This window comes from Cajanus cajan, chromosome 4 (assembly GCF_000230855.2).
Source record: "Cajanus cajan strain Asha chromosome 4, NIPB_CcT2T_4, whole genome shotgun sequence".
NCBI lineage: Eukaryota > Viridiplantae > Streptophyta > Magnoliopsida > Fabales > Fabaceae > Cajanus > Cajanus cajan.
The window spans coordinates 13848252-13875907 of NC_138520.1; the positions used below are offsets into that span (position 1 = coordinate 13848252).

Genomic DNA, 27656 nt, shown 5'->3' on the forward strand with positions numbered 1-27656 from the left:
TTCAGTACGGCCGTACCAAATTCAATACGGCCGTACTGTAGTTCAAAAACTCAGTACGGGCCGTATTGACCTCCCAGGCCGTATTGCGCCTCAATCCTATAAATAGGACGTCATTTGCACGTCCTTCCACACTTTTTACACATTCCTCAACCCTCCTGCTGAGTATTCTTGGGTTTTTGAGCTATTCTCTGCCCTAGATATCTCTCCGGGAGCCGATCCGACGAAGTTCTTGAGTCACGAGCCATTAGCTTGAGATTCGAACAAGTCGAAGGGAAATCTCTCTGATTTCCATAGTAAAAATTATCTTTAGGGGAAAGGAGCGAGCGGACGTGTAGTGGGAAGGAGCGCCAAAAAGCCTCCTAAACTTCGTTTTGAATATATAAAAGCCCGCTTCGAAGGTTTCTTTCTAAATCCTTTCTTTTACTGCTCTTATTTATTGCTTTTTGATTGTTGCATTACACGTTTAAAGCTTTCATCATGTAAATATTATATCTATAATCGTTTCTAATAAATAGGGGTAATCTAGTAATTTTACATTGTTATTTATGAAATAATCCGTCATAGGGAACCCGAAAGGGGCGTTGTGGGGTGCTAACACCTTCCTCGCACGTAACCGTCTCCCTTACCCGACTCTGGTTGTAATGGCCAAAGTTGATTTATGAAAATCAATTGCCTTATATCTTTTTCCAATGTTTTGAGTAAAATATTGGTGGCGACTCCAAGAACCCTTCTTTTTACGAAAACCACTAATCCATGGAGGGTCCCGCTTGGGATTAACATGGATTGGTGAGAGTCATTTAAACAAAATTGTTAGTTCGATGAGGTCTCAGTTTGAGAATAAGTCGTTCTAACCATCCATCATTTTTTCCAAACTTTAAAAGAGTCCGACCATCGTCGCGAATGCCAAGGTCCGTTTCGGCGGGTGGCGACATGCACAAAGATCAAATTAAAACAAACATCAGAAGCATGTTTGACTCCTTTAAGCAACAACTGCATTCCCATGTTGGTTTGCAAACAAATATCACCAACACCAATCACCTTAGACACACTATCATTACCCATCTTCAACACTCCAAAATCACCAGAAGTGTAAGATGTGAATAACTCCTTCCTCGGTGTAACGTGCAGCATAACACCACTATCAATAATCCACATGCTCTCATCTGATACAAGATTAATAGACTCATAGTCACAAAGAAGAATAAGATCACCACTTGTAGTAGTAGTGACACAATCATCATCATGATCCTTCTCTTTTTACTTACCCTTTTTGCCTTTGTTTTCCTTTTTTCCATAAAAAACAATTCATTTGGATATGCCCAGGTTTATTACAATAATAGCACTCCACATTCTTGTATCTTGACTTGGACTTGCTCATGCTCTTCCCCCTACCACCTTTCAGTTCTTTTTCCTGACATCTCCCCCTATTTTTGTGATAAGTATCTCAAACTGAGATGAAGAACCATGTGCCTTCCTTCTCATCTCTTCATTAAGAGCGCCACTCTTTGCCGCTTGCAAAGAAACAACACCATTAGGGACCAAGTTGGTAATAAAAACCCGAAATGTCTCCCAAGAGTCCAAGACTCAGGTAAAATGTTCAATAGTCATAGTCCCAAAACTTCATCATCGAATTTGATACCCATTTCGAATAACTAATCTAGGAGCCCTTGAAATTCATTCAAGTGATTTAAAATGGAAGAACTCTCCCTGTACCTCAAATTCATCAAACAGTTCAACAAAAACAATTCATTGTTCCCTGATTTAGAAGCATACAAAGACTCAATCTTCTCCCATAAAGTTCTAGCATGTGTCTCATTAGCAATGTGATTATAAACATTGTCTTCTACAAATTGCCGAATAAAACCACACACTTGTTGGTGCTCAAAGTCTCATTCTTCTTCAGACATAGAATCTGGCTTCTAAGAAGATGCAATTTCTTCACAAATAACAAATCTTTCATCTTTCCCTTCCACAAATGATAATTTGTACCATTCAAAGGAACCATTTTTGTATTTGCCTCCATCATTTAAGCAAGTAAATATAGTCCCAAACCAAGGAGCTCTGATGCCACTGTGATAGGGGAAACAACAACACAATAATCAAGAGTACCAAAGTACGTAGCAGTCCCCAACTTGCAAAAACCAACAAGGAGCAACAAAATAAATAACTGGCAGAAAAACAATCATAAAGAGACACAAATATTTTTAACGTGAAAAACCCTCTTAATGTGAGAAGTAAAAACCTATGGACACAAGGCAGTTAATCAAGCTCCACTATGATTAAATAAGGGTACAAGAGAATCTAATCAAATGCATAAACAAATGCTTACAACCAGTCAATATATTAAAGCAACAACGCCTTCCAATTGAAGAATAAAGAAAAATATATCCATTTCATGTAAAAAAGATATTTGTTTAGTTTCTAACTAGAATTAATATTCTATTTTTCTATATTAATTGTATTCGATTTCGATTAATATAAATACAAAATAAAAAATGATAAACAAAGTGGGGTCGCAACTTTACTGAAACTGCTCTATATATGCGGACAAATTTTTTTACTCTCTTTTTCTCCCTGACGGTCGTGTAATTTTCTCTCTCTCTTGGTCCTTAAGAGACCCCTCTTTACTTGGTTTTTAATTGAGATAAAATTTGGACTTCTCAATTTTTAGGCCTTTTTTCCACATAGGAAGAGAGCCCAATACAATAACTTAGGATTTATCTAACAATATATAGATAGATAGAGAGGAGAGATCTATTTACTTTAGGAATAAGTTTACCTAAACTTACTCTATATAATAACTTATGTTCTACGTCAAATTTCAACAATTCAATCGTTGAATTTAAAGTTTTTATTACATAGATCAAATCTGTAAATTTTTAAAAAATTTGAAAACTATTCGATTATCTATCAATTTGAATTAATGAAATAAAGTATCAAATGATTTTCAAATTTTATAAAATTTTGTAGACTTCTCTATGTATTAAGAATTTTAAATTTAATGGTTGGATCGTTAAAATTTAATGTAGAACATGAATTATTGAACAGATCATTCCTTATTTATATATATATATAGTTAATCATCCATACATTGTCAGTGTAAAGTTTTTTACACCGACAACCAATCATATATTTTAAATTATTTTATTTTATTATTATTTTATTAAATAAGCAGATGACATGACACTATTAAAAGATATAATTGGTTGTCAATGTAAAAAAACTTTACACTAACATAACGGTATATAAGTGATTAACTCATAAAATATTAAAAAATAACTTTACCCGAGAAAAAAGCAAATATGTAGCAAGAACGTAGACATACCAATACGCAACAGAAACTGGATACACACATCTACCAGTTCCATCACCCATCACTATACAAAGCGTTGCTCATGTCGCATTTTCATTTTCTCACAGTTACGTGATATAAATATTTACTTAAAAAAATATTATTATTATATTAATTATATTATTATACATTTCCACAATAATCATTTCTGATTCACCTTTTATCTGCGTAACATTTGAATCTCCCGCCTCCAGGCTCCATGGCAGCCACCGGAACATGTCTCTTCCCCGCCGCGCTCTTCCGCCGCAAGCCGCCGTCGCAGAGCGAGAAAGCGAACTCCAACCGGTTCTCGACTACGACTCCGCGCCTTGCCATGGTGGCGGACCGGATTCCGGCGGCGGTGATGCGCGAAGACGTCGGAAGCGGTGCGATGGAGAAAGAGAAGGCGAAGCGACGTATGAACGGTTGGAAAGAATATTTGGAGCAATCAAAGGAGTTTATCAAAGCGGACGGTGGAACGCCGCGGTGGTTTTCGCCGTTGGAGTGCGCTTCGCGTATGGAAAATTCTCCGCTTCTGCTCTTTTTGCCTGGTTAGTATTCTTTTTTATAGTTTACTATTTGCTTGTTGGTTAAGATATTTTTAAAATTTTTTTTAATCCTTTTACAAGTTCTAGTTATTTACCGATTTCACGTACGGACGCCAATACAGATAAAATAAAAATATTGATCGAGTGTTATCATGTTCATTAATTTTAAAATTTTGATTTTGATAAAGAAAATATTATTATTTTTAATTTATTAAAATAAAAGAATATAATGGTTAACTAAATATAAATATTAAAGTAATTACTAAAAGAAGTATTTTATATATATATTAGTATAGATAATTAGTTCAATTATATTTTTAATTTTAAATTTTATTTATTAGATTTATTTTAATTTTTATTAATTAAAATATTTATTTTATCATTTATTTTTTTATATTTGAATAAATTTAAATTTTTCTAAAAAAATTAATTTTATAATTAAATTTTGAATAATTTTTAAATAATTTGAAACGTGAAACTTGCAATAATAAATTTAATTATATAAAAATTATAAAATTAAATTGACGTATGAATTTATGAAATAATAAAAATTATGTAAAAGATATATTTAATAAATAAATAAATATCATGAAATTATAGTTTTATATTTTAATTATCTTTTAGATTTATTTTTATATAATTTTTATTATGATTGTAATATTTTTTATTTGAACTTTAATTATATTTAATATTTTTTATATAAGTAAATTTAATGAAATAAATTTTAAATCTTGAATTAGTAAAAAAGAATTGAAAATCGTATCTTAAAATTAAAAATAATCATTATTTTATTAGAATGATTAAATTAATTCAAATTTTTAAAAAAATAAAAGATCATAATAAATATTTTAAAAGATAACCTTAAAAATATGACTTAATCTAAATTTGTGTTTACGAGAATCAGAGTCTGGTACTCTGGATTAACTACTAGTCTAATTTTGTTTTCGTTGATCACTTTTAAGAGCTCGTTTTGCCATGCAAGTATGGCACGTGACTGCGAATTTCCCAAAGAGGAGTGATATAAGTTTCTGAATAATGAAGGCAATTTTTTTAAAACATGAAAATTAATAATAATAATAATAATAATAATAATAATAATTTTAGAAAAGAATGAAATATAAAGGAAAATAAAAATATTTACTTGAATAGAGCACAAAATGCTAAATATGTTAGTTGGTAAAAGACAATTTTCCAACAAAATGATAAATTGGAATAACGGGATTTAAATATATAAAATAGGAGAACAAAATGAAAAGACCTTAAATATATATTTATAATTTTCTTAAACTGAAGCAGTACATTTTTATACGCTGAATTTAACCAGGAATCCCACGGTATATGGTGATATTTTTTTATTATACTCTTTTAAATATATTTTTATTTATTAGTAATTAAAAATTATAAAATTATTAATACAGTTAATTATAAATGCTTGATAAACAGAAATTACTTCATATAAACGCAGTGTTCTTAATTCGAACTCAGTTTTTTTTAATTCTTGTAAATAAAAAAGATAAAAATTTTATTTTATGTGTAAATTTTTAGTTGTCAGTTTTAAAATATTATATAAATTATGTGTAGAAAAAAATGAGAACTCATAGATTTTTTAAATTTTTAGTAAATTTTAATGAGGAGAGATTTGCTTACTCTAGACTTACTTCATTCAATAACTCATATTCTACATTAAATTTTAACAATCCAACTATTAAATTTAGAGTTCTTAATACATAGATCAAGTCTGCAAATTTTAGAAAATTTAAAAAGTCATTTGATATTTTATTTCATTAATATAAATTGATGGATAATCATAAAATTATTTTATACATTGATTTAAATTAATGAAACAAAGTATCAAATAATTTATAAATTTTTAAAAATTTATAAATTTGATTAATACATTAAGAACATTAAATTTAACAGTTAGATCGTTAAAATTTAATATAAAAACAAATTCTTCCTCAATTTTAATTATAATAATAATAACGATTTAAAAAATATATTAATAACATTTCACATGTCGTAGTATATGTCTTAAATCCATATTTAATTTCCTGAAGTTAAGTAAATTATTTCACACCTAACCGACTTTAGTGTTATCACAAATTACAACTAGATTAACCTTTTGTAACGACTCGCCTAGCCGTCACACAGTTCCAACACCACAACACCACACAGAAAAGAGCATGCATATATATATATATAAGCAGCTAAAATATATACACAAGGTCTAATCTGGGGCTTAAAATCAATATACAAAATATAGCCCAATTGCTACACTAAGTAGCTAAAACAACAAAATATCCAAACTACATCCATTGCATCTGTCAGCTACAGATCTACCTCTACACACCAACCTAACCCTGCTCTGCTCCCATACATAGTATGATCATTGTAGTTCAAACCACATGGAAACAACAAAGGGTAAGTTAGTGAAAAGAATCAACTTATACACATAATTACCAGAATTATATTCAGCTACAACTATCAGCATACAACTCATCTATCATGTACAACTCACATTATTCAACAAAACAGCAGTAAACACACAATGCGTCGTCACGCATATCAGCTCGGAGATCTTCTACAACAGCTCAGCCTTACGGCCTACAACAGCTCAACCTTACGGCCTACAACAACTCAGCCTTATCAACATTTCAGCTAAAATCAGCATATAACAGCATATAAGTGAACATCACATCCGCGTCCGGCGCACTCATGGTCGCGCCCGGCGTGGCCCAACCAGAGAGCATCAGGGCTCAAACACGCCCGGCACAATTCCAATTGCGCCCAGCATGCTAGGGGGCAGAGACCTTAGAAGGTCTCACACGCCCGATGTGCCAAACCCGCGCTCGGCATAGGGAAGGCAGAGACCTCCCTAAGGCCTTACGCCCGGCGCAATGCAAATTGCGCTCGGCGCCCCCTCTAGTAGAGACTCCCAAGGAGTCTCCACGCCTGGCGAGACGTAGTCATGCCCAGTGCCACACTAGAATCACAACAAAGTGGGTCACTGACTGATAACGCGCTCAGCGTGGTCCAACCACGCCCGGCGTGAGCCATCTAGGGGCATCCATCCTCCAGCTTGCCCGACGCACACCACTTGCGCCCGGTGGGCTCGACCAATGGAGCCCTCTGATGATCACCTGCCCGGCGCCAAGAACTGCGCCCGGCGTGATACCACGCAACATCTCTCCAAGTTCAAAAATTTCCATCAAAACCTGCACAAACAACCAGCAAATCCACATGCAAACCATCCAAAACTTCACATTTTCACCAAACAGCTCAAAAACACCATCTTTTTCAGCATGCAACCACAAACAAAGAAAATCCCCAAATTTTCATCACCACCCGAAACCCCGAAAACCCGTTTTCATCATTTTCAGCCAAAATCATCAAATCATCAAACCATTCATGAGTTACTAAACTCATTTTCGTATAGCCAGCATGAAATCCTAGCTTCCCTTACCTCGGTGAGACGATTCCGAGCTCTGGGGAGAAGAAAAAGCGTGAACGAGAGAAAACGGGATGACGAATGAAGAAGAAGAAGATGAGAAAGCTTGAGCCAACGAAGGAGGAGAAGAGAGAGCTCCGAACACTCAGCTAGAATTCCAAACACCTACTCAGCACCACCACCTAGAGACAACAAGGAATAGAGGAAAATGAACAATGGAGGCAAAGAGAGTGAATGAGGCAAAAAGGGAAGTGAGAGTGAAGGTGAGGAAGAAGATGCGGAAGGAATGAGGTCTCACACCTTCAGCCTGGTTAGAGCTTCGATATTTGAAAATCGAATAATTTACAATACATTTTGCTAACCAGTGTTCTCCTCTCATTAGATATGACATATACGCTTTTTTTATAAGCTAAACTAAAATAAAGTATAGAAATATATATATATATATATATATATATATATATATATATATAGAGAGAGAGAGAGAGAGAGAGAGAGAGAATTATAATAATACTGGTGTAATTTTTATTAAGTATTATACCACTCAATAACTTTATATCAAATGCGAATTTTGTAAATTCAACCGTTAGATTGAAAGTTCTTTACTTTTAGATTATATATACAAAATTTTATATTATATAATTTAAGATGATTTAATACTTCATTCTTATAAAACAAAATTGACATAATATATACATTTTAAAATATACTAAAATCTGAACACTTTGATTACCTTCCAGTTACTGTTCAATTTTAACAAAATTTGATATAAACATATAAAATGATATGAACTTTCAATCTAACGATTGGATTTACAAAATTCACATTTAATATAAAGTTATTGAATAGTGTAATACTTAGTAAAAGTTACATCAATGTTATTATAACATATATATATATATATATATATATATATGATATATGTACTTCTCTAAAGGTACACTAGTAATCTTCTCGTAATTCAAGGACCGAACGGGAGTTCCGAGTTGAGATACCAAGGGTGGAAGTACCTGCAAAAGGCACTTCGACGCTCAAGTCAAGGACAAACACAAATATCAATAATAATAAATGAACAGTAATTTTATCTCAAGATACAGACTATTTATATTGATATGAATGGGCCCAATTCTCAATAAGCCTTATGCTAGGATTGTCAAATTAGGTAATACGTCGATAATTGACTTAGTATCCATAATTAACCCTTCATCATTATTTAGTGGCGGTTAGTAGTTATCCTAAAAGATTATCTGTACCTTTTAACCCTTTCGGCCGCCGAGGGTGTTGAATGGTCTTCGGTTATCAAAGGTGTCGAATGAACTTCGATAGCCGAAGATGCCGAACGACCTTCAAGAGCTGACGGTGTCAAATGGAAGTGATGCATACCTCGACTGCCGAAGATGCCAAATTGTGAGCTGAGGTCTTTAATGCTGAGGGCGTTGAACAACTTTTGATGGCCGACAATGCCAAGTGAGTTTTTGAAATGTCGAGGAGTTTAGAATTACCTAGGTATTGGTGGCCGAATGGCCTACCCAGTACACATGCCCCTAGCCTTGGAGAAAGAAATCGAATCCAAGGGTAATTATGAGGAGAGAAAGGTGTCAGGTTCGTAACCGTTGCGTCAGTTTATTTGTCGAGGCCGTTGAAATGAAAAGTCACGCATTGTACACCATTAGATCATGTTGATCTAATAGTTGTGCTTTGAGGAGTTACATTTTTTCCCGCCATTTAAGTGTTATATATATGTATAAGTGGCGAAGTCCACCTTGCCATTTTGTTTGAGCCTGATTGAGTGATTTAGAGTAGTCGAGAGAGTGTTGTGAAGCCGATTGGTTTTCATGAATATTGTCAAGCAGTGTTCGCATTCCTATTAGTACGTACTACTTAAGCCAAAATGTTCGAGTATGCATCGGCCGATTAGTCTTTGGTAGGGTCATCCATATTGGGGTTGTCATTGTCGTCCAGTTCCTTTTCTTCGTCATCTGACATTTCATTGAACAGTCCAAGTGTGGAGATTGTCCCCCTATGTCGAGGTCGAAAGACCTCAAGGTAACGAAGGGGGCGATTCCGAAGAGGTATCTACTAGTGCCAACCCTGCAACTCGGTCTAAGTTAGGGCGAGTTTTGAGCCGAAAAAGGTATGAGCCATCTGAGGTGCCTAAATTTACCTAGGTGAACGGAGAAGTGTCCTCTTACTATTCTCGCTACCAAGACGTTCCAATGATTTCCAATTTGCTCGAGTACACCAAATGTCTGACGTTTGATGCCTCTGAAGATCCTTATCCGATTAGCGTTAAGGTGTGCTAAAATAATGCCTTTCTGAACCCAGATTATGTCTTCTTGGGCAAGCACGCATAGAATATGGACTCTTTTTATGTGTATGATTGTTTGTTTCGAGATCTGAAGGTGAAGTTGTGGTTTGATGACTTTACAATGGGGGTTTTGAGGGTCTTGAATGTGGCACCAACCCAATTACATCCTAACAGTTAGGCCCAAATGCAAGTCTTCAACCATCTTTGTTGATGCCTTAATATCATGCCTTCCCCTTGCCTATTCCTTCATTTCTATTATACTCGTTCGATTGATTTGGCTAAGTGGTTGTCATTGATTAGGGTATCCGAACGACAATTACTTGATAGTTTTACCTCATCTTACAAGAACTTCAAAGTCAGAGAGTAACCATTTGGCCAAACAATCGAAGGTTTTTTTGTGACGAGAATGACGAGATTTTATTTCTATTTTATTGAACGTGTGTATCTCGACCACACAACACCCTACTAAGAGAAGACTTGTCAGCCGAGGAGCAATCAAACCTTGATCTTCTTTTGAAACTTCCTCGACGCTTGTTGACGAGGCGTTTAATTAACTTGATTGAGTCGCTCCAATGTGTAAATCAAGATAAAAAAATTATAAATTAATCATATATGTATTTTAAGTAAAAAAAATCATATGTTATTATTAACCTCTTTTTGGATATTTTATATCTTTTTCTATTTTATTTTTACTTTTTCCAATTCTATTCATATTTTGAGATTCTCCTCTACCTCTAACATATTTTAAAGTGTAGAAGAGTGAAATTGAAAAGAAAAAAAAACAACTTCTTCCATCTCTACTCCTTCATGTTTCAATAGTTACACTATACATTTAAAGTGATCTTTGAGGTTAATGTATTTAAAATTTTTATTTTTATATTACTTTATTTGAATTATTTTTTTATTTTCAATGAGAAATTCAGTATTTTAATTTTTATTTACTCATTCTATTTTTATGTTTAGAAGAAACATTGTATGTTATGAACATTACATTAATTAAAATTATATTTTCAAGTTGAATTATTTTTTCAAGTGATTGATCAACAACTTCAAGAGTTAAACAATTGTTTCACTTAAGCAAATACTGAGTTGCTTCTTTGTGTAGCATGTTTAAATCTAAGAGATTCATTTTCTGCATTTGACAAGGAGAAGTTGATTCGTTTTGCTCAATTTTGTTCTTCTGAATTTTCTTCGGTTGAACTTTTGGCATTAGATAATCAACTTGAAAATTATTTCATATATGTATGTCTTGACAGTGCTTTTTCAAAATTAGAAGGGATTGGTGATCTTTCTATGAAGCTTGTGGAGACAAGAAAACATGTATATCCATTGGTGTATTTGCTTTTACAGCTAGCCTTGATACTACCAGTGGCAATCGCATCAGTTGAAAGAGTTTTTTTTGCTATGAATATCATCAAGAATTGGATACGAAATCGTATGAGAGATGAATGGTTAAATGATTGTTTAGTTATTTATATATAGAGAGAGGTTTTTGATAGTATTGAAAATGAACAAATCATTCAATGTTTTTAAACTATGAAAACTCGTAGAGAACAATAATGATATGTATTTATTTTTATAGAAATTTTATTTTATATTTTGACAAATTTATGTCTTTAAATATTGTCCCCACTACTTAAATTTTCTAGATCCGTTACTGATAATAATAATAATTTTTATTTTATTTTTATCTTTTAACCGGTGCACATACACTTATCAGTATTGTTTTAGAATATATATCATGAGATATGATTATTTTTTATTTTAAATTATTTATTACTTTAATTTTTTTTATTTATATTTTGAGTAATGATTGGTGGACAATATTACACTTCAAAAATTTGCTAACATCCATAGTTTTTTTTAATTTTTTTTATTACCATATTTATACTTATTGATTCAGAAAGTTCATCGATTATTTTTATACCAAATATATATATATATATATATATATATATTTTGAATTTAGTACTAAAGAGTTTGTAACGATTCATGCACTTGAATCAATTAATCCGACAAGACTTCCTTGATACAATTATATAAATATAATTATACAATCAAAGTCCTTTTATATGTGAATGAGAGAAATAAATATAAAATATGTAATTATATATACATGATTACAAATTTAAAAAGAAAAAAAGATAGATCACGTGATAACTTAAAAAAGTCACATGCCTTTTAAAAAAAAACTCACATTACATGGGTTTTTTTTTTGGTGAATACATTACACGGATTTTAATCTTAATAATTTATAATAACATTTATTATTTAATATTTATTTTTCTTACTCTAACATAAGTTGACTTTTCTAGCGGGATTGATACATCTAGTTAAATCTCATTCGATCAAACTAGTTGTAACTTAGGTTTACTTCTTATTTTTTTTTATATAGAAAATGTGCAATTTTTTCACTGTAGATTCTCGGCGCTGAGGTTAATGGTCATTTTTGTTCTTGCAAGGCGGCGTACATTCTTCTAATTTTAAACATTTTATAAAAAAAAATAATTTAAAAGAACTTTCTTATTTTATGACTCCTATATTACTCCGCCAAAAACATTTTATCAATGTTACTATGTTAGTAATAAGAACAATGAATAAAAGTTATTTTATTTTATTTGAATGATTGGATTAAAAATTAAATGCAAATAAATATTTTAAGATTAAATGTTGTTGTTGTTGTAGTACTTTACTTGAATGATAGGATTAAAAATTAATTGCAAATAAATATTTTAAGATTAAATTTTGTTGTTGTTGTTTGCTTTACTATTCCTGTCATGATTTATGATTCGTCCTAAGGTTATCTATTCTTCATGTCATGATTTCAAACATGGTTTGTTACTCATAAATTTGTCTGAATAATTGGCATTCCAAATTTTACAGGGATTGATGGCGTGGGACTTGGACTTATTTTACATCATCAGAAACTTGGAAGGCAAGTGCACTCACAATTTTTTTTTATAAGTATATCATTAGTATAAAATATCTATTGATTTTGACATGACTCCTCTATATTAAAAAATTTAACTAATTTTAGTATAATCTTTTTCTCTAATTCGATATTTTTTTACATAGAAAACTCGAATATAAAATCTTATTTAAAGAGATCAACTTCAATTCCATTCAAATTTATTGGTCACCAAATTGTCATTTTAGGAATGCATTTTTTAGGTGATGATATTAATGAAATGAATTTGAAGCCAAATTCGGTGTTGGTCTTGGGTTATTAACTTATGCGAGAAATGCTCTTTCTGTTCTTTTTTCTTAATGAAGGATTTTCGATATATGGTGCTTGCATATTCCAGTCGCAGATAGAACACCATTTACAGGTACTTTTTTTTTCCCCTGCATCTCATCTGCTCATCATACTATTTCGTGCTCATATTGAAATCTCAGCCACTAACCATTAGTCTAGTCTGTTGTTTTTGCTCTACTTTTTAAAAATGATTTAGAGCATGTTTATTGTGTTGAAAATGGGATCACATGTTTTTCTTCCTTGATGTCGTCTTTCAGTAGTGAGTTCCAACATTATTTATTGTACTGTATACTTCCTCTTGCAGACCTTGTGAAAATAGTTGAGACAACGGTCAAGTCAGAATATCAACGTTCACCAAACAGACCCATATATCTTGTTGGAGAATCTTTAGGAGCATGTCTTGCGCTGGCTGTGTCAGCACTTAACCCTGATATTGATCTTGTACTAATTTTGGCGAACCCAGGTAACCTTAGTAATGTAGATAAGATTTATTCTCTTGAATATTATTATAGTTCAAGAATCAAGGCCCACTAGAACCTTAAAAATGACTGAAAGAAAGAGTTTAACTTTAGAGAATCTCCAGTAGCCACGATGAACAACTAATTCACTGTTATATATGTACTCTGATCTGCACAATTTGGCAGTTAGTATTCTGACATATGAAAGCCGTAATGTTAAGAGTCATCCACACATGAGTGGATGCAAGACAATGTCCAAGAAGTAGATCAAACTTTGAATAGAAATTAAAATTTAGTATATATTCTTGGTTTGGCCTTGACTTAGGGTTTAAGTCTTGGGTCATGTTGGTGCTAACCCAAGCGTGTCATCCCAACAATGAAAGATTGGAGTTAGCTTAGTGATATTTTGATGGCAAGTATGATAATTAATGATACTGGAGTTTAGCCTGGACACCGATGTCTGATGTTGCTTACGAATACGGTGAGGATTAGTATTTTCTAAATAATGCCATTCATTGATATTTGACAATAGTGTAGCGAACATGAGTTCCTTAGCTAGAGCTTTGAATATTCCTATACAATATTCATGTTTGTTTCCTGTAACTGCTCTTCAATTAAAGATGGACAAAATACCTTATCTTACCTTCCCCACCCAATTTTGCAGCTACTTCGTTCAGCAGGTCAAACTTGCAACTTCTCACACCGTTATTAGATGCCTTGCCTGATCCACTCTCTCCTAGCCTGCCTAACATTCTCAAATTGACAGCAGGTTTGTGTATCTTGCTCTGAAGATTATGCCTTTTTCTTTTTTTCGGAACTATTCTAAAGATCCATGACAGATGTGTTTTGATCTAATTCCACCTTAAGAGATTATTTTGTCTTGAAATACTTTTGCATCATTATGCGAGCCTAAAAAAACTTTTTGTGCTTAGTTCAGTTTATTTAAAGAAAGTAAGATCTTACTGTAAAACATATTTGTACTAAAGTTTTGTCCTATCTTACTTTTTGCTGCTTCTTGAGAGAAATTTTGAAAAATAACTAAGCCATTATTTCCTCTGTAAAAAGCTTTGCTAAACATGCACTATATACAATATATTAAATCCTTTAAAAAAGGGAATACTCTTGAAACACTTAATCAGATGCTGGGGACCTATTGAAAGGCTCCATTTGTAGGAAGTTTATATTACAAGACAGTTGTCTCAGTTGTAGGTTGTTAATATTTACATGGTGACTAGTGAAACAAGATTTTCCTTTTGTTTTGTTGCTTTTTCTTATTTTTAACTAAATATTCATGAATTGTAGTTTTTTAGTTAATTAAAATATTAAATCGACAAGTACTTAACTTTCATGTCATGAGGAACTTATGATAAACTTCAAGATCCTTAAACACTAACTGTTATAAGGAAAACATCATTTATCATAAATTGGTCAAGGACCTATATACTGTCTTTATCTTTTTCCAAGTTGAATGATGCCCTTTTCCATTGAAGACTTCAACGTTTCTTGTACATTAGGTGAATCTCTGAGGACGGTGTTGGATAATGTGGTCCAAGGGCTTCCTTTGCAAAATATAGCTGGAGATCTAGCGAAGGATTTTACTACTTTTTCATTATCTCTGCCTGTAAGATTCAACTATTGGTTTTGTTCAAAAATTGAAGAAATTCCTATTAGAAGAGCAGTGCGTAACTTTTTCTTTATGCTTTGAAGATGGAAAGCATTTTGTATGAGAAGTAATGACAAAGCCTGGGGCATATTCCAGAAGAAATCTAAATTTAAAATTGGATAAATTATTTTCTTTGCTTTCTTTTAACCAAAACTTCATAAAAGTGGAATATATTGGACTTTGGAAGAACGTGGATTTACATAACTGAATGTTCTTTACTTTGGCTTCTTGGTGTTCAGTTTGAGTTTACCTTCATCTACTTTCAATAATGAAAATCTGTTGTTACTTGAACTCTGTCTCTCAGGTTCTTGCTGACATTTTACCAAAAGAAACACTTCTGTGGAAACTAAAGTTGCTTAAGTCAGCTTCTGCTTATGCCCATTCACGCCTTTATGCTATCAAAGCTCAGACTTTGATACTTTCCAGGTTCATTCTCTTTGAAATCGTACATCTTATATCTGTGACTGTCATAATACGGAATCATAAGTACTTTGTTAACTTTTCCTTCCTGCTGGTAGTGAAGTACATCTTAAAATTAGGCTTCAATGTAGGAATCTGTTGACTGAAGGATCTCATGATCTATTACCAGAATTTGATCAATTGCTATGAGTTAACATGGCCAACAAATAAAAGCTTAAATGGTAAAACTGATTTTTATCTGAAAAGAAGTTTACTTTATGATGAACTAAGTGGGATTTCACATTCCTGATTGCAATTCGATTTTATCTAATTTGTTACGCCAAGAATGAGATGATAAACACACACACGGGATTCACTCTCTGTTATATTCCTTTAAACAAGAAACAAGCAAGAAAATTAAGAGAACAAAGATAAGGAGAGAACACACAACACTTTTACGTGGTTCGACTTTGAGCAATGCACTCAACAGTCTACATCCACGGGGCAGCCACTGGGATTAAGTTTCTCTTAAGAAATAGATTAAAGTTTGTTCTCTCTGTCAGCGTTAGAAAACAGAGGCTGCACCTATGCCTTATATACTTATGAATAGAAGAACTATTCTACACATCAAATATCTAATATGGTTGAGAACCAATAGCCAACAATCTCCACCTTGGTTCAAAAACAGCAACAGAACAACAACAGAGAACAAACAGCAGCAGAACAGCTTCAAACATTCAATCACCATGCAGCTTAATCAAGTTTAGACAGTGATAAAACTTTGTGCTGGGAACCGTTTTCGTAATCATATCAGCAGGATTATGATCTGTTGATATCTTCTTCACTATCACAGCCCCCCTGTCAATGACTTCTCTGACAAAGTGCAGCTTGATGTCAATGTGTTTTGTCCTCTCATGGTGCAGAGAATTCTTGGACAAATGAATGGCACTCTGACTGTCACAGTGAACTGTGATCACCTTGTCTTGTAGCCTCAATTCTCTTGCAATGCCTTCAAGCCATATAGATTCCTTTACTGCCTCTGCAAGAGCTATGTACTCAGCCTCTGTGGTTGATAATGCTACTACCTTTTGAAGTGTAGCTTTCCAGCTTATTGCAGTACCAAAAACTGTAAATACAAAACCTGTAAGGGACTTTCTGGAATCAAGACAGCCAGCATAATCAGAGTCTACAAAACCTTCAATAGCCACTGCCTTTGTGCCATTTTTAGCTCCACCATAGACTAGAGCCCTTCCAATTGAACCCTTTATGTACCTCAATATCCATTTGACTGCCTGCCAGTGAGACTTGCCTGGATTTGCCATAAATCTACTCACAATGCTTATTGCATATGCTATATCAGGCCTAGTACAGACCATAGCATACATGAGAGATCCTACCACACTTGCATATGGAATGTTTTTCATGTAAACAACCTCTTCGTGAGTCTTTGGTGATTGGTTTGAGCTGAGTTTGAACTGATGTGACATAGGGGTGATTATAGGTTTAGAGTTAGACATTCCAAACTTCTCTAGAACCCTTTTGAGATAAGTTTCTTGAGACAGATGCAATAGATTCTTCCTCCTGTCTCTTTTGATTTCAATCCCCAGAATCTTCTTAGCAGGCCCCAAATCTTTCATTTCAAATTCCTTGCACAAGTCAGATTTTACTTTGATTAATTCATCCTTCTTGTTGCTTGCTATTAGGATATCATCAACGTAAAGCAAAAGAATAATCAGCACTGCATTATCAGGGAATTTAAAGTAGACACAATTATCATATTGACTTCTATTGAATCTAATCTTGGTCATAAATTCATCAAACCTCCTATTCCACTGCCTGGGGGATTGCTTTAATTCACAGAGTGATTTATTCAATTTGCAAACATGATCCTCTTTTCCCTTTTCTACAAAACCTTCAGGTTGCTGCATTAGGATTTCTTCATCTAGTTTCCCATATAGGAAGGCTGTTTTAACATCCATCTGTTCTAGCTCAAGGTCTAGAGTTGCCACCATAGACAATAAGATCCTTATGGACCTATGTTTCACAACAGGTGAGAACACTTCATTGAAGTCAACTCCCTCCTTTTGAGTGAATCCACGAGCTACAAGCCTGGCCTTGTATCTGGCTGGTTCAACACCTTGGATGCCTTCTTTCTTCTTGAACAACCACTTACAACTGACCACTCTAGACCCAATTGGCTTCTTAATCAGCTTCCATGTATGGTTGTCATGCATAGATTTCATCTCTTCTTTCATTGCATTCAGCCAACTCTGTTTCTCCTTACTAACAAGGACAGATTCTAGATCCATAGGGTCTCCCTCCAAAACCTCACTGGCAGTTATTAAAGCAAATGCAATCAAATCTGCATAGCCGTACCTTTCAGGTGGCTTGATTTGCCTCCTGGTTCTATCTCTAGCTAGTTGATAGCTTTGATCTTCTCTATGCTCAAATTCAGATTCATCCCCTTCTAAGGACGTAGCAATTTCTTGGGCTTTAAGAGTTTTCATCTCAGGCTCCACCTCAAAATCAAGATTTTCATGATCAATGACTTTATCCAGGTTAGTGTTTTCCATATCAGCGCCTTGATTTAGTTTGTAAGCCATTTCCGCTTCATTGAAAATAACATCACGACTCACAATGCATTTTCTAAATCCAGCTTCCAAACACCATAGCCTATAGCCTTTAACTCCTTCAGGGTAGCCTATAAAAATGCATTTAATTGCTCTAGGCTCCAACTTGTCTTGCTTAATGTGAGCATAGGCAACACAGCCAAACACTTTTAAGTGCTTAAGACTTGGTGTGTGACCAGACCAGACTTGTTCAGGTGTTTTTAGATTCAGGGCTGTTGAGGGGCACCTATTTATGAGATATGCAGCAGTCATGGTTGCCTCTGCCCAGAACACCTTTGGCAGGCCTGCACTAAGCAACATACACCTTACTCTCTCCAATATGGTTCTATTGAATCTTTCTACCAATCCATTTTGTTGCGGCGTACCAGCAACTGTTTTGTGTCTTGCAATTCCATTTTCTTTACAAAATTGATTAAAAGAATTTGAGCAAAACTCAAGACCATTGTCAGTTCTAAGACATTTGATTTTTCTGCCAGTTTGATTTTCAACCTGAATCTTCCGGCTCTTAAAGTTTTCAAGAGCTTCATCCTTGGTTTTCTGGATGATTATCCAAAGCTTCCTTGAGTAATCATCCACAATGCTCAAGAAGTATCAGGCACCAGAATGAGAAGCGGTTTTTGTTGGTCCCCATAAATCTGCATGAACATAATCCAAAATACCTTTTGTATTTTTCTGTCTAGTACTGAATTTTGTCCTACAGGATTTCCCATACACACAGTGTTCACAAAACTTCAGGTTCTCTACTTTGTCTCCACACAACAGGTCCTGTTTGGCTAGTTCAATTAATCCTTTCTCACTTACATGCCCCAATCTCTTATGCCATAATTCCGTCTTTGACAGGAGCTTTCTGGATGCAGTAGCAGCTGATCCAGTGATAACTTCACCATCAACAGAATACAAACCATTCTTCATGATTCCCCTCATAACAACAACAGAATTTTTTACAACATTAAGAATCCCCTCTTGGCCTTGGAACACATACCCCTTTTTATCAAATTCACCAAGAGAGATTAAATTTCTCTTAAGGTCAGGTACATATCGAACATCAGTGAGGACCCTTTCAATTCCATCATGAAACCTGAATCTAATGGATCCAATTCCCTTAATTTTGCAAGGCTTATTGTCTCCCAAGAGAACTAGACCATCTGCTTGATCAGAAAAATTCTCAAACCATGATCTATGTGGTGTCATATGCCATGAACACCCTGAATCCATTATCCACTCTAATTCTGAATTATCTTTAGACACAACCAGAGCTTCAGCTGATTCATAACCCTCATCTTGTACAGTAACAGCGTTTGCAGAATATTTTCCTCTTTCTTTATTTCCACCATTAACAAGCCTTTCAGGACATACCTTCCTTGTGTGCCCTCTTTCTTGCAATGATAACACCTGATTGTGAAGGTGGATTCTCCACCATCTTTCTGTTTTTCTGGCTTTGGTTTCTTCTTATCAGGTTTACTATATTTCTTGGAGGTCTTGCCCTTAGCTGTCAATCCTTGTTGGAATTCAAGAAGAATTAGAAGGCTTAAACTCATATATTTTATTCATACTTGTAACCTTTTAAATACATAATTGAAAGTTGATACAAATTCTGCTCATAAACATAAAATTAAATGACAAATATAAATACTCATAAAAGTGTAATAGCACCTATAATTCCTATAATTAAAAAATCATAACCGTAGGAATTCTAATAATGCTCCATTAATATGAAATAAACTCAAATAATAGATGCTGATTCAGATTCTCAACACTCCTCCTTGAATCAGTAGCTATTAACTCGAAGTTTCCCTCTCAAGTTCTCAAACTTTCCTTTTGGAAGTGCCTTTGTGAAGATGTCTGCCAATTGATCTTGTGTTATTCAATCTAACTCTTCCTGTCTTTGAATACCATTTATTGGAATTTGTCATATCAAATACATCTTGCTTAAAAATGTGACCAAATCTTTCATGCCAAACATTACTCTTATCAATTTTAGCAATAAAATCATGATCTTCAATCAAATCAAATTTCAAATAAAAATCGTTTTTGGTCATCTCAATCTTTGCAATCTCTAAACCATGTTCATTCATGATAAAACAATAATTCTCTTTAAAAGAGACTCCATAACCATTCCTTAGCATTTGTGGAACACTAAGAACATTTTGATCTAATTTTGGAATGTAGAGAACATCTTTAACAATTATCATACCTTTCTTGGTTGCAATAGAAATTGTACCTTTTCCATTGGCTTGTACAATTTCACCATTTCCCATCTTGACTTTTGGCTTAATTGATTTGTCAATGGAGGTAAAAAATGATAAATATTTAGTCATGTGACTAGTGCAACCACTGTCAATGAGCCAAGTATTCAATTCATGTGAATTGAATTCTTGAGATGCCATAAATAAATACTCATCTTCATCATCATTTTTTTCTTCAACCACATTTGCCTGTTTTTCTTCAGGCTGATTCTTCTTTAATCTGCAATACTTTTCATTGTGACCATTTTTATTGCAAAAATTACAGTGAAAAAGTGGTTTATCTTTAAACCAACAATCTTCTTTAGAATGGTTGGTTCTTTGACAATTAAAACAAGGCAAAAAATTTCCTTTTCTCGAAGAACCTTCATCTTTTCCTTTGTTCTTATTGAAAGTTCGTGACTTTCCAAAATTCCTTCCATTGTGCTTTGCTCGAAAGGCACCTTCAACAGCTTCATCACTTCTAATGGAGACTCTTTGCTCTTGTGCGTGAAGTTTGCTGGTCAATTCAGTAATTGTGAGAGTTTGCAAATCACAAGACTCTTCAATTGCAGAAATCTTGGCTTCAAATCTTTCAGGCACCGAAACCATGATTTTCTCGACAACCTTTTGATCTATAAATGATGTTTCACCAAGAAGTCGCATTTGGTTCACAACATCCATTAATCTGCCAGAATAATCTTTGACAGATTCATTATCCTTCATTTTCATCAATTCAAATTCTCTCTTCAATGTGAGAAGTCTAACAGATTTGACTCTGCTACTGCCTTCAAATTCATCTTGAATCTTGTCCCACACCTGTTTAGGTGTTTCCAAATTCATGATTTTAGTAAAAATATGATCTGCAAGTCCTGCATGTAGACAAGTGATGGCTTTATCTTTCTTCAGCTTCTCCTCCTCATAAGCTTTGATTTGTGCAATGGTTGGATTTTCTTTCAATGGTGGTGGATCAGCTTCAGAAATTACAACATTCCATAAGCCTTGAGATCTTAAAACAAATTTCATCTTGACGGCCCAAATATGATAATTTTCACCATTAAACATTGGAATTGCAGGTGAATTGGTGGAAGTAGACATCCTTGCACCAAAAATTGTTTAAACAATAAATCACTCAATTTTGTGTTTGCACTCAACCTCAATGTGTTTAGCGCTCAATAAACTTTTCCTCACAACCCGTAAGAAGCAAGCTCTTGATACCACTTGTTGGAATTCAAGAAGAATTAGAAGGCTTAAACTCATATATTTTATTCATACTTGTAACCTTTTAAATACATAATTCAAAGTTGATACAAATTCTGCTCATAAACATAAAATTAAATGACAAATATAAATACTCATAAAAGTGTAACAGCATCTATAATTCCTATAATTAAAAAATCATAACCGTAGGAATTCTAATAATGCTCCATTAATATGAAATAAACTCAAATAATAGATGCTGATTCAGATTCTCAACAATCCTTCACCATTTACTGTGGGTTTTTTCTCCTTCCTTTCATTCAACTCGTTTGAGTTAATGGCAGCTTGCACCTCATCAATTGATACCGAGTCTCTTCCAAATAACATGGTTTCTTTGAAGTGGGAATAGGCCCTAGGTAAAGAACACAACAATAACAAAGCTTGATCCTCATCGTATATGGTGACATCAATATTCTCAAGATCCAAAATCAACTTATTAAACTGGTCTAATTGTTCACCCACTGGTTTATCCTCATTCATCTTAAAAGAATACAAAGATTGCTTCAAGTAAAGTCTATTTACTAAAGATTTGGTCATATACAAACTTTCGAGTTTAGACCAAATCCCTGCAGCAGTCTTTTCCTTAGAGACTTGCCTAAGGACTTTATCACCAAGACTCAGGATAATAGCACTGTGGGCCTTTTCTTGCATTTTCTTCCTTTCCTCATCAACCGTAGCATTTTCGGCCTTGGCTTCACCAGCAAGAGCATCAACCAACCCTTGATGAACAAGGAGGGCTCTCATCTTTAATCGCCATAGACTAAAGTCGTTTTGACCAGTGAATTTTTCCACCTCATATTTGGCTGAACCCATAGCTTGACGATCCACGCTCACCGCACCACTTGTTACGCCAAGAATGAGATGATAAACACACACACGGGATTCACTCTCTGTTATATTCCTTTAAACAAGAAACAAGCAAGAAAATTAAGAGAACAAAGATAAGGAGAGAACACACAACACTTTTACGTGGTTCGACTTAGAGCAATGCACTCAACAGTCTACATCCACGGGGCAGCCATTGGGATTAAGTTTCTCTTAAGAAATTGATTACAAGTTTGTTCTCTCTGTCAGCGTTAGAAAACAGAGGCTGCACCTATGCCTTATATACTTATGAATAGAAGAACTATTCTACACATCAAATATCTAATATGGTTGAGAACCAATAGCCAACATAATTAGTGCATTAACTCAAATTGATTAATGAATTCCCAGGGTGGAGGGTAAATTAATCCCACCTAATTTCTCGTGTACACAGCATACTTTCAAGTGTATGAAGTGAAACTTATTTTGTCATTTGCCCTTCTAGTGGAAATGATCAGTTACTGCCTAGTCAACAGGAAGGAGAAAGACTACTTAAGTTACTGCCTAAATGTGAGCTTCGTAAATTTGATGACAGCGGCCATTTCCTATTCCTGGTATATATTTCCCCATTTCTACTTTTTCTGCATGCTTGCTTTTATTTATTAGGCATGCATCATGATCCTTTTCACCTGATAGAAGAAAAAATATCAAATATCAGTTAGAAGTTCAAACAAACACTGATATGGTGCCCGTGCCTCTGTCCATTGATGGTAGGAAGGCAGCATTGATTTGGTAACGATCATCAAGGGCACTTCATACTACCGTCGTGGCAAGTATCATGACTATGCATCAGATTTTTTACCGCCAACACCTGATGAAGCCAGAAAAATAATAGAATCATACAGGTAAAAACAACAGGATTAATTTGATCACATAAGCATCAGTTACAAACATTAGATTTCATAGTATATATTTTATAAAGGTAGTAGCTATTGCAAGGAGAGCTCAGCCTACTGGTTAGTGGTTACCATAAAGATTTGCTTATTCGATGTCTCAATAACTATATATCTGGCAATTTATCTCCAATTTTTCAATTAATTGATTGTTGTTAATCAAACTTATTATAACATTGAAACCTTTCAATTGTAATGCTTCCAGTTTGCTTAATCTTGTTACAAGTCCTGTAACGCTCTCGACATTGGAGGATGGGACGATGGTAAAAGGCCTTGCTGGAATTCCTTCAGATGGGCCTGTATTGTTTGTTGGGTACCACATGCTGATGGGATTAGAAAAAATTCACCTGTGCAGTCAAATATTTTTGGAAAGAAATATCCTTGTTAGAGCAATAGCACATCCCATGTTTTTTATGAGATCTAAAAATGGGAAATTTCCAGATATATCTTATTTTGACAGATACAGAAGTATGGGTGCTGTCCCTGTAACACCAATAAACCTCTTCAAGCTTTTCTCTTCCAAGTCTCATGTCTTATTATATCCTGGAGGGATACGCGAAGCTTTTCATAAGAAGGTAAATCCCAATAAGTAAACTTTTTCTACTACAAGTGAGTTTCCTCTTTTACATTGAACCATGAATTTACTCATTTGACTACTTCTAAGGTCTATAACTTGTGTATATCATCTTGGACATAAATGCAATAAATTGGGCTGTAAATTAATTTTCACTCGAGAAAAGAAAAAAGAGAAAAAGGAAATTGGATCAAATGTCATAGGTTGTAAATATGCTGGAGAACGAAATCATTACTTTCCCTGTACAACAACAACCAATCCATGTTTATAGATAATTGACCTTTAGATTATTCTTAATGGTTTCACACTGATTACTTCTTTCAGTTTTCCATTGCCTCTAGCTTTTATACTACACTCATCTTGATTTACACTCGCATAGTGGGGATTTTATATGACCTCTCCGCATGTGTACAGATCACCCAAAATAAGTTTCTACTTTCTACCATTAATTTATGATAGTTGGTCCTCAACTTTCTCTCCAATTTCATAAGCTTATCTTTTCTACTATGTTCACACATCTTATGCAATATTCCAGTCTTTTTACAGAGTTTATTCTTTTGTTAGCATTTCACCGTCCAACATTTTGTTCCATACTTGTAGCTGTTAGAGTTTAGACTAAAGAAAAGAGAACAAATTGAATTTTAATTAAATATAGAAACAATATGTTTTTTAGGCCAAAATTGAGTATAAACAAAGGGTTTCAGTGTTTCCCCCCAATACACACAAGATTTATCCCTAACAAAGAGTACTCCTTCAAAACACGGGGAATGACAATCCATCACCTTACTTCCTTTCATAAAACTACTACTGCCTAAATCAGATTTTGGCATATCAATAGCTGTGTGGTAAGTTTTCCTTTGAGCTTGAGCAGTACCTTTCTCTTATAGATAACACCTAAAGCACTTCCCCATTTCAACCATCTTATTCGAATTCTACTGTTTACATCTCTCCCTATTTCTCTGTCATTTTCTATGATGTGCCCAATATACTCAAACCTGTTGCTTGTCGTATGATATGGTCTCTCCAATTACTACTTCTAAGCAACAATTTATGCATTTCCTGCGAAACTTATATTCCATAATTCCATATTCTTTCTACTAAAACAAAAGCCATGTGCTTCTAATTATTACTTTTCCAATTATCATCATAAAATTACTAGAACTGGTTGACCGTGAGGTGATATTTAGTACATTTGAGTTAACATGATAGAATTGTAAGATTTTATAATTAAATGCTTGACATTCCATTTGCCATGTTGGCAGTTAGTGCACCATCTTCTTGTGTACTGTCTGCTACCTTTGGCGTATGGCAAATACAAAGTTCTAAGGTGGAAAATCCGAGTGTAGACATATATGATTCTGGGGAGTATCTTTAAGGTTTTAAAAATATGAGGCATAAAAATGAAAGCAAATGCATATTGTTTCATCCACATCTATTACTTGTTGGTTAACACTTTTTCATTTGAAATAATCGCTTTTTTTAAAAGCTCTTCCAGGAAGCTGCAAGTGGGGGGGGAAATGTGATTATTTTCATTTTTCAAAAGTAATCTAAATGAAACATGCATTTAGTATGAAAAATTTTAGGCTTGGTTATTTTTTTGGCTAAATTTGTCTGTCTCTTTCTCTGTATTTATGCTTTGAAATTTACCAAACTCGTTTAAAATTTGCACCATTGTAATACTCAGGGTGAAGAATACAAGTTATTCTGGCCTGAACAATCGGAGTTTGTCAGGATGGCAGCAAGATTTGGAGCCAAAATTGTACCTTTTGGTGCAGTTGGAGAAGATGACCTTGGTCAAGTAAGTTCTGGTCTTACCTGAACCAATCCTTTTCCTTTGGCAAAGCGTGATCAATTGTTTTTTTATTTTTATAAAAAGCATAATGCTACTAAACTTCTCGTATTTACAAAGTTTTCTCTATGATATTTAGGAATTAGGATTTAATTTTGGTTCACTGTGAGTGAAATGCAATTTAAGAATTAGGAGCAAGTGTTATCACATTATTAAAGGCTTTTTGGAGGTAGTTTTTAGCATAGTCAATTCAAGTTATTTACATAAAGTATAACACGTGATTGGAATTTAACATTGATATTAAGTCAAAAATAAGTTCTCTCTCTCTGCCTAATGCCCACGTGTAGGTCTGGGAAACCCTTTTGCATTTGCTAACGGATCCCACTTTCCAATGCATGAATTGGAAGCAACTAATTGTTGTTTTGAGATCAACGTCCGTTTTAATCCTTTCAAACGCCCACATAAACACACTATGCGTTTATGTGTTTGTTTTTGCGCGTGTTAGAGGGCTAAGTAACTGGAAAAGGCTTTGCAATTTGCGGGACAACATATGTTTCTGTAATTTTAATTATTCAATGGTCCTAATAATTAAATATTTAGAAACCGAGTTTTTCATATTTTCTACAGATGTAACAGGTTATCAGAACACTCTTATTCTCTTAATGCATGAATATTTCCATCTTTTAATTTCTTTTTCCCATGATCGTGGATGCCTTGGACCTGAATTTACCCTAACACATCATATCACATTGGTCTTTTTAGGTAGTTTTTGATTATGATGACTTGGTGAAGATTCCTTACTTCAGATCTGAAATAGAAAGCCTCACAAACGAGGCTACGCAGTTCAGGTATCTTCTTTTTATCTATTTATTATTATTATTATTTCATAGCAAATTTTTGAACGTCTTATATACACATCTTTAGTGTCCTTCTTTTCCATCTTCGGTATATGTAGACATATACTGTGTTAGAAATTTTACATCGATTAGTAATATGACCAAAATATAGTATATAAGTGGAGAGTAATTCTCACATTAGAAATCAGTTTTGTGAGATCGAGTTAGACTCATAATCTATCATTCTAAGATGGTATCAAAATTTACCGTAGCAATTATCGAATGTTGTTAGGCTTATTATGTCACTTGCTATTGGACTGTAAGTAAACCACCTCCAGTATCCAATTTTGCAAATCTCAAACTTCAGATTTAAGATGTTCAATCCTTGACGTGAAGAGAGTGTGTTGAAGATCCTACATCAACAAAGATATGACCAAAATATAGTATATAAGTAGAAAGTAATCCCCACTTTTACAAGTCAACCCATAATTCATATTCTAAGAACACAATATTATATTAAATTTTGATGTCCTTTATATATTGGAAATCTAGGAGTGATGTCGGTGGTGAGGTGGCAAATCAGCAAGTGCATTTGCCTGTGATTTTGCCTAAAGTTCCTGGCCGGTTCTACTTCTATTTTGGAAAACCATTGGAAACGGAAGGTATGTATGTCCAATGCATATTTACAGATAAGAATGTCCATGAAATATGGAGTGAAAAATTATTTTGCCTTCTTAAATTTAATGAGATATTGTTTTGACAGGAAGGAAACAAGAACTGAGAGACAGGGAGAAGTCTCGTGAGCTTTATTTACTAGTGAAATCTGAGGTTGAGAGATGTATTGCTTATTTAAAGGTGAAAAGAGAAAAGGACCCCTACAGAGGTATAGGGCCTCGGCTATTATACCAAGCTACACATGGTTTTGAGTCTGAAGTTCCAACATTTGAAATTTGATTGATTTTCATACAGAAAAGGTAATTTTCTAATTGGTTTAGAGAGGCCTTTGCAGTTTGCATTCGCTAGGTTAGAGTCACACTATGTACATTGCCAGTAGTTTCAGGCATTGTTTTCTGGCCAAAAGGCAAGAATAAGCATGATTTCTCAGAGAAACATTGTACATTTTTTCCAAGTTTAAATCAATAAGCGATAAATACAAATGTTAGGAAGTTAAATTCTA

The 27656-nt window shown here is 34.0% G+C and overlaps 1 protein-coding gene across 3 annotated transcripts; it reads left to right on the forward strand.

Moving 5' to 3' along the window:
* Positions 1 to 3492: 3492 nt before the first annotated feature.
* Positions 3493 to 27656, forward strand: LOC109808694 (phytyl ester synthase 2, chloroplastic). Of its 3 annotated transcripts, XM_083072286.1 has the most exons (14): positions 3494 to 3882; positions 12519 to 12570; positions 12909 to 12964; positions 13196 to 13354; positions 14014 to 14118; positions 14864 to 14970; positions 15317 to 15438; positions 22833 to 22941; positions 23102 to 23232; positions 23486 to 23855; positions 25539 to 25652; positions 26406 to 26491; positions 27032 to 27141; positions 27243 to 27656. In XM_083072286.1, the coding sequence occupies exons 1-14, from the start codon at positions 3552 to 3554 to the stop codon at positions 27431 to 27433; spliced, it is 2043 nt and encodes a 680-aa protein (XP_082928412.1). In that variant the 5' UTR covers positions 3494 to 3551; the 3' UTR covers positions 27434 to 27656. The 3 variants fall into 3 exon arrangements, with proteins under 3 accessions (XP_082928413.1, XP_082928414.1, XP_082928412.1); XM_083072287.1 differs by lacking the exon at positions 13196 to 13354 and having other exon boundaries at positions 3493 to 3882; XM_083072288.1 differs by lacking the exons at positions 22833 to 22941; positions 23102 to 23232 and having other exon boundaries at positions 3493 to 3882.